Consider the following 7,673-nt stretch of genomic DNA (forward strand, 5'->3'; position numbering starts at 1 on the left):
TCCACCTCAAGACCAAACCTCCCAGAGGTGGGTGTCTTCCCCAGCCTTGGGCCTCTCCAGTCGGACAACACCCATACAGAAGACCAGGATGAGGTGGTGGAAGAGGACGAGGAGGCAGTGGTCCTTGGAGGACCTAGGAGTGACTCGGGAAGAGCAGGGAGAGGAGGGGAGATCTCTCCCCTGACCACAGTCCCCTTGGCATCTCTGGCGCCCACGGTCGACTTCACCGAGGATTCATGGGACCGTCTGGAGGACGAGGAGATGTTCGCTGGGAAGGAGATCCAGGAGAAGGAGCAGAGGCAGCAGCAGGAGAGGAGGCAGGAGGAGGAAAGGAGGAATGAAGAGGAGGAGCAGGAGGTCAGGCATGGAGGAACAGAGCTGTTAACAGAGGCAGAGCTCCTCCACGGCGCTCACTACTCACAGGAGATACAGCAGGTTCAGTAGTATGTCTAATCTCTAATGTAGTGGAGGTGGTTCAGTAGTATGTCTAATCTCTAATGTAGTGGAGGTGGCTCAGTAGTATGTCTAATCTCTAATNGTGATGAGCTTCGTGGGCAATATGGTGTTGAACGCTGAGCTGTAGTCAATGAACAGCATTCTCACATTGGTGTTCCTTTTGTCCAGGTGAGAAAGGGCAGTGTGGAGTGCGATTGAGCTTGCGTCATCTGTGGATCTGTTGGGGCGGTATGCGAATTGGAATGGGTCTAGGGTGTCCGGGAGGATGCTGTTGATGTGAGCCATAACCAGCCTTTCAAAGCACTTCATGGCTACAGATGTGAGTGCCACAGGGCGGTAATCACTTAGGCAGGTTACCTTCGCTTCCTTGGGCACAGGGACTATGGTGGTCTGCTTGAAACATGTAGGTATTTCAGACTCGGTCAGGGAGAGTTTGAAAATGTCAGGGAAGACACTTAACAGTTGGTCCGCGCATGCTTTGAGTAACACGTCCTGGTAATCCGTCTGGCCCTGCGGCTTTGTGAATGTTGACCTGTTTAAAGGTTTTGTTCACATCGGCTACCGAGAGCGTTATCACACAGTCATCCAGAACAGCTCTCAGTGTTGCTTGCCTCGATGRGAGCATAAAAGGCATTTGGTAGGCTCGCGTCACTAGACAGCTCACGTCTGGGTTTCCCTTTGCAGTCCGTAATAGTTTTCAAGCCCTGCCACATCCGACGAGCGTCAGAGCCGGTGTAGTAGGATTCAATCTTAATCCTATATTGATGCTTTGCTTGTTTGATGGTTTGTCTGAGGGCATAGAGCGATTTCTTATAAGCGTCCAGATTAGTCTCCCGCTCCTTGAAAGCGGCAGCTCTAGTCTCTAGCTCGATGCGGATGTTGCCTGTTATCCTTGGCTTCTGGTTGGGATATGTACGTACAGTCACTGTGGAGACGACGTCATCGATGCACTTATTGATGAAGCCGATGACTAAGTAATAGTCCTATCAGTCAATAATAGGAGACAATGGCCGTCACTAGCACTTTAGAGGCTGCTGTATATATACATAGACTTGAAATCACTGGCCACTTTAATAAATGGAACACTAGTCACTTTAATAATGTTTACATATTTTACATGACTCATGTCATATGTATATACTGTATTCTATACTATTCTACTGTATCTTAGTCTATGCCACTCTGACGTTGCTCGTCCATATATTGATATATTCTTAATTCCATTCCTTTACTTTAGATTTGTGTGTATTAGGTATTTGTTGTGAAACTGTTAGATATTACTTGTTAGACATTACTGCACTGTCGGAGCTAGAAACACAAGCATTTCGTTACACCCYCAATAACATCTGCAAAACACGTGTATGTGACCAATAAYATTMGATTTGATTTGTGTCCGGGAYAGCGGTTCTTTATGAACATCATATTTCAGTGTGACTGTATTGGGGGGAGGGTGCCTCCCAGTCTATTGTAAATCAAGCAACACTAGGGATTGACAGTCWGTCTGTGTTGTGGATAATACATCTGTCCCAGTCACACTGACGTACTTCACAACACAGAGTTAAGGAGCGTTCCTGAGTTCATTAWAATAAATCATAGGTTATGACTGTGCGTACTAGTAAATACCTGGTCATCTCTGTACTGTAAAGTCAAGTACTACCATTTCTTCTTGTTCGTCTCAGGTTACAGTCAGACCCTCTCCCAGACCTCCACCTCTCCTATGGAGGAACCCAGACAGGGAAATCGCACCTCTCCCTTCATGGATGCGGTGGAGAGGCAGGAGCGGGAGCTATGGGAGATGGAGAGAGAGTCCAGCGGCCTCCCCCTGGAGGCTGGCTACGGCCAGAACCTGCCTACCACCACCTCCAACACAACCATCTCCAACACCACCACCTCCAACACAGTGAAAGGGCTCTGTTGTTGTCTCCACAGTGAAAGGGCTCCTGGTTGTCTCACAGTGAAAGGGATCCTGGTTGTCCTTCACAGTGAAAGGCTGCCTGGTTGTCTCACGAGTGAAAGGGCTCCTGGTTGTCTCACAGTGAAAGGGCTCCTGTTTGTCTCACAGTGAAAGGGCTCCTTGGGGTTGTCTCACAGTGAATGAAAGGGGATCCTGGGTTGTCTCACAGTGAAAGGGCTCCTGGTTGTCTCACAGTGGAAAGGGTCCTGGTTATTCTCACAGTGAAAAGGGCTCCCTGGTTATCTCTCACAGTGAAAGGGCTCCTGGTTGTCTCACAGTGAAAGGGACTCCTGGGTTGTCTCACAGTTGAAAGTGGCTCCTGGGCTCCTGTCTCTACAGTGGAAATGGGTCTCCTAGTGAAGGGCTTGGTTGTCGTCACAGTGAAAGGGATCTCCTGGGTTGTCTCACAGTGAAAGGGGCTCCTGGTTGTCCACAGTGAAAGGGCCCTGGTGGCTCACAGTGAAAGGGATCCTGGGTTGTCTCACAGGGTGAAAGGGGCTCCTGGTGTCTCACCAGTAAGGGCTCCTGGTTGTCTCCCAGTGAAAGGGTCCTGGTTGTCTTCCCAAGTGAAAGGGATCCTGGTGTCTCCACAGTGAAAGGGCTCCTGGTTGTCTCCCAGTGAAAGGGGTCCTGGTTGCTCCCAGTGAAGGGATCCTGGTTGTCTCACAGTGAAAGGGATCCTGGTTGTCTCCGCAGGTGAAAGGGCTCCTGGGCGTGTCTCTGGCATTGTCTCCAGTGAATAAGGGCTCCTGGTTGTCTCACAGTGAAAGGGCTCCTGGTTGTCTCCCATGAAAGGGATCCTGGTTGTTGTCTCTCCAGCGGTGAAAGGGGCTCCTGGTTGTCTCCAACAGTGGAAAGGGCTCCTGGTTGTCTCCCAGTGAAAGGGCTCCTGGTTGCTCTCCAGTGAAAGGGCTCCTGGTTGTCTCACAGTGAAAGGGCTCCTGGGTTGTCTCACAGTGAAAGGGCTCCTGGGTTAGTCTCACAGTGAAAGGGCTCCTTGGTTGTCTCACAGTGAAAGCTCCTGTTGGTAGTCTCCCCAGTGGAAAAGGGCTCCTGGGTAGTCTCCACATGTGAAAGGTGCTCCTGGTTGTCTCCCAGTGAAGGGCTCCGTGGTTCTCACAGTGAAAGGGGTCCTGGTTGTCTCCAGTGAAGGGCTTCCGGTTGTCTCCCAGTGAAAGGGCTCCTGGTTTTCTCACAGTGAAAGGTCCTGGTTGTCTCCCAGTGAAAGGCTCCTGGTGTTCTCCCAGTGAAAGGGCTCCTGGTTGTCTCCACAGTGGAAGGGCTCCTGGTTTGTCTCACAGTGAAAGGGCTCCTGTGTTGTCTCACAGTGAAAGGGCTCCTGGTTGTCTCACAGTGAAAGGGATCCTGGTTGTCTCCACAGTGAAGAGGCTCCTGGTTTGTCTCACAGTTGAAAGGGCTCCTGGTTGTCTCACAGTGAAAAGGGCTCTCTGGTTGTCTCACAGGAAAAGGGCTCCTGGTGTCTCACAGTGAAAGGATCCTGGTTGTGTCTCCAGTGAAAGGCTCCTGGTTGTCCTCACAGTTGAAAGGGCTCCTGGTTGTCTCACACAGTGAAAGGGCTCCTGGGTTGTTCTTCACAGTGAAAGGGGCTCCTGGGTTGTCTCACAGTGAAAGGGCTCCTGGGTTGTCCCCAGTGAAAGGGATCCTGGTTGTCTCACAGTTGAAAGGGCTCCTGGGCTTATCTCACAGTTGAAAGGGCTCCTGGTTTCTCACAGGGAAAGGGCTCCTGGGTTGTCTCAACAGTGAAAGGGATCCTGGTTGTCTCACAGTGGAAAGGGGCTCCTGGTTGTCTCACAGTGAAAGGGCTCCTGGTTGTTCTACCAGTGAAAGGGTCCTGGTTGTCTCACAGTTGAAAGGGCTCCTGGTTGTCTCACAGTGAAAGGGACTCCTGGTTGTCTCACAGTTGGAAAGGGCTCCTGGTTTCTCACACAGTGAAAAGGGCTCCTGGTTGTCTCACAGTGAAAGGGCTCACTGGTTGTCTCCAGTGAAAGGGTCCTGGTTGTCTCACAGTGAAAGGGCTTCCTGGTTTCTCACAGTTGAAAGGCTTCCTGGTTGTCTCACAGTGAAAGGGCTCCTGGTTGTCCTCACAGTGAAAAAGGGCTCCTGGTGTCTCACAGTGAAAGGGCTCCTGGGTTGTCTCACAGTGTAAAAGGGGCTCCTGGTTGTCTCACAGGTGAAAGGGCTTCCTGGTTGTCTCACAGTGAAAGGGCTCCTGGTTGTCTCACAGTGAAAGGGCATCGCTGGTTGTCTCACAGTTGGAAAGGGCTCCTGGTTGTCTCACATGAAAGGGCTCCTGGGTTGTCTCACAGTGAAGGGCTCCTGGGTTGTCTCACAGTGAAAGGGCTCCTGGGTGTCTCCCAAGTGAAAGGGATCCTGGTTGTCTCACAGTGGAAAGGGCTCCTGGTTATCTCCACGTGAAAGGGCTCCTGGGTTATCTCACAGTGAAAGGGCTCCTGGTTGTCTCAGCAGTGAAAGGGATCCTGGTTGTTTCTCACAGTGAAAGGGCTCCTGTTGTCTCACAGTGAAAGGGGCTCCTGTTGTCTCGCAGTGAAAGGGATCCTGGTTGTCTCACAGTGAAAGGGCTCCTGGTTGTCTCACAGTGAAAGGGCTCCTGGTTGTTCCACAGTGAAAGGGATCCTGGTTGTCTCACAGTGAAAGGGCTCCTGGGTTGTCTCACACAGTGAAAAGGGCTCCTGGTTGTCTCACAGTGAAAGGGCTTCCTGGTTGTCTCACAGTGAAAGGGCTCCTGGTTGTCTCACAGTGAAAGGCTCCTGGTTATCTCACAGTAAAGGGCTCCTGGTTGTCTCCACAGTGAAAGGGCTCCTGGGTTGTCTCACAGTGAAAGGGCTCCTGGTTGGTCTCACAGTGAAAGGCTCCTGGGGTTGTCTCACAGTGAAAGGGTTCCTGGGTTGTCTCACAGTGAAAGGGCTCCTTGTTGTCTCACAGTGAAAGGGCTCCTGGTGTCTCACAGTGAAAGGGCTCCTGGTGTCTCACAGTGAAAGGGCTTCCTGGGTTGTCTCACAGTGAAAGGCTCCTGGTTGTCTCACAGTGAAAGGGCTCCTGGTTGTCTCACAGTGAAAGGGCTCCGGGTTATCTCACAGTGAAAGGGATCCTGGTTGTCTCCACAGTGAAGAACAACAATGGAGCTGTCTGGATCTATAGCCTGGTTAGACCAGAATGTACGCTACACTCACTAAGTTTCACTAGTGTTCAGGCTGGTTTAACCTGGCTACCATCTAATGGCATCCCATCATGCCCTATTGAATCAATTACAGATTTACGAAATCAAAACTTTTCCCAACGAATGATTCTAAGAAACATCAGCAAATACAAATGCTGCAATATTACTAATAATTAACTATTAATATCACAATGATTATGAAAATATTACCCTGTTCCTGCCATTCATCTAGACACGCTGTGGGTACTCACACAGTCAACGTTGTCTGACATGTTAGCATGACGTAGCCCTTCCCGGCCAGATTCGCCTCAGTCGACACAGATCACCTGCTGGTTACATTAAGAGAGAGGTGGAAGGGTGAGGTTAGTAAGAAACAATCACAAACTTCTATTAAATATATGGGGGTGAGTGATACACCGTTCCATAGTGTGACCGATTGGGTTCAAGAAACGCCGAACTCAAGTTTGGGCCATACCTCAGGGGGTTAAACAAGCTTAGGCAAGGCTACTCCTCATATGATCATAGTTTACTGAACCACCTGTACTTATTAGGATTAGACATACTACTGAATCACCTCCACTGACATTAGAGATTAGACATACACTGACACCGTACACATTAGAGATTAGAATACTCTGAACCACCTCACTACATTAAGAGATTAAGACATACTTACTGAACCACCTCTTACTAGATTAGAGATTAGACATACTACTGAACCACCTCCACTACATTTAGAGATTTAGACATACTACTGAACCACCTACTAGATTAAGATTTAGACATACTACTGAAACCACCTCTACTAGATTAGAGATTAGACCATACTATCTGAAGCCACCTCCACTACATTAGAGATTAGACATACTACTGAACCAACCTCTACTAGATTAGAATTAGCATACTACTGAACCACCTCTACTAGATAGAGGATTAGACATACACTGAGCCACCTCCACTACATTAGAATTAGACATACTACTGAACCACCCCACTACTTAGAGATTAGACATACACTGAACCACCTCCACTACATTAGAGATAACATACTACTGAACCTGCTGTATCTCCTGTGAGTAGTGAGCGCCGTGGGAGGAGCTCTGCCTCTGTTAACAGCTCTGTTCCTCCATGCCTGACCTCCTGATCTCCTCCTCTTCATTCTCCTTTCCTCCTCCTGCCTCCTCTCCTGGCTGCTGCCTCTGCTCCTTCTCCTGGATCTCCTTCCCAGCGAACATCTTCCTCATCCTCCAGACGGTCCCAGGAATCCTCTGTGAAGCGGACCGGTGGGCGCCAGAGATGCCAGAGGGACTGGTGGTCAGGGGAGAGATCTCCCCTCCTCTCCCTGCTCTTCCCGAGTCACTCCTATGGTCCTCCAAGGACCACTGCCTCCTCGTCCTCTTCCACCACCTCCTCCTGGTCTTCTGTATGGGTGTTGTCCGACTGGAGAGTGCCCAAGGCTGGGGAAGACACCACCTCTGGAGAGGTTTGGTCTTGAGGTGGAGGCATCAGGCTCAGGGGTGGAACTCTCCCTCTCCTCCTTCCTCCTCCTCCTCCTTTCATCTGCTACCTCTACCTCCACTGTGTCTTTCAGGAGTTTGATTGTGAAACCCCCGTACACTGGGACGTATTGGGGGTCTAAGGTGGTTGAGTCTACAGGAAGCAGAGGTCAGCAGCAGGGGTGGTGGGGGTGTTGGAGGTGTGTTGGGGTGGTGGGGTGGGTGGGGGGTGGGGTGTGTGAGAGGTGGGGTGTTGAGTGGGGGTGGTGGGGCTAGGAAGCGAGTGAGCAGCAGGGGGGTGGGAGGTGGGGGTGTTGGGTGGTGTTAGGGGGGTGGTGGGGTGGGGGTGTTGGAGGTGGGGGTTGGTGGTGGGGTTGAGGTGGTGTGGAGGTGGGGGTTGGGTGGAGGTGGGTGGTGGGGTGGGGGTGTGGTAGGGGGGTGGTGGGGTGGGGGTGTTGGAGGTGGGGTGGTGTTGGTGGTGGTGTTGGAGAAGTGGGTTGGAGGTGGGAGGTGTTGGGGTGGGCGGGTGCGGTGGTAATGGTGGTGTGTGGAGGTGGGACGGTGGTGG

The 7,673-nt window shown here is 51.1% G+C and overlaps 1 protein-coding gene across 1 annotated transcript in view; it reads left to right on the plus strand.

Moving 5' to 3' along the window:
* Positions 1 to 6: 6 nt before the first annotated feature.
* LOC112074484 (podocalyxin-like protein 2) overlaps positions 7 to 7,673 on the plus strand; it is a gene marked incomplete at its 5' end in the record, with an annotated part of 18,624 nt that continues 10,957 nt past the window's right edge. The window contains one exon of the mRNA XM_024141650.2: positions 7 to 435. Within this exon, the coding sequence (XP_023997418.2) occupies positions 7 to 435 (429 nt within the window). The remainder of the gene's footprint in view (positions 436 to 7,673) is intronic.

Source organism: Salvelinus sp. IW2-2015, unplaced genomic scaffold (genome assembly GCF_002910315.2).
Source record: "Salvelinus sp. IW2-2015 unplaced genomic scaffold, ASM291031v2 Un_scaffold2651, whole genome shotgun sequence".
Classification (NCBI taxonomy): domain Eukaryota; kingdom Metazoa; phylum Chordata; class Actinopteri; order Salmoniformes; family Salmonidae; genus Salvelinus; species Salvelinus sp. IW2-2015.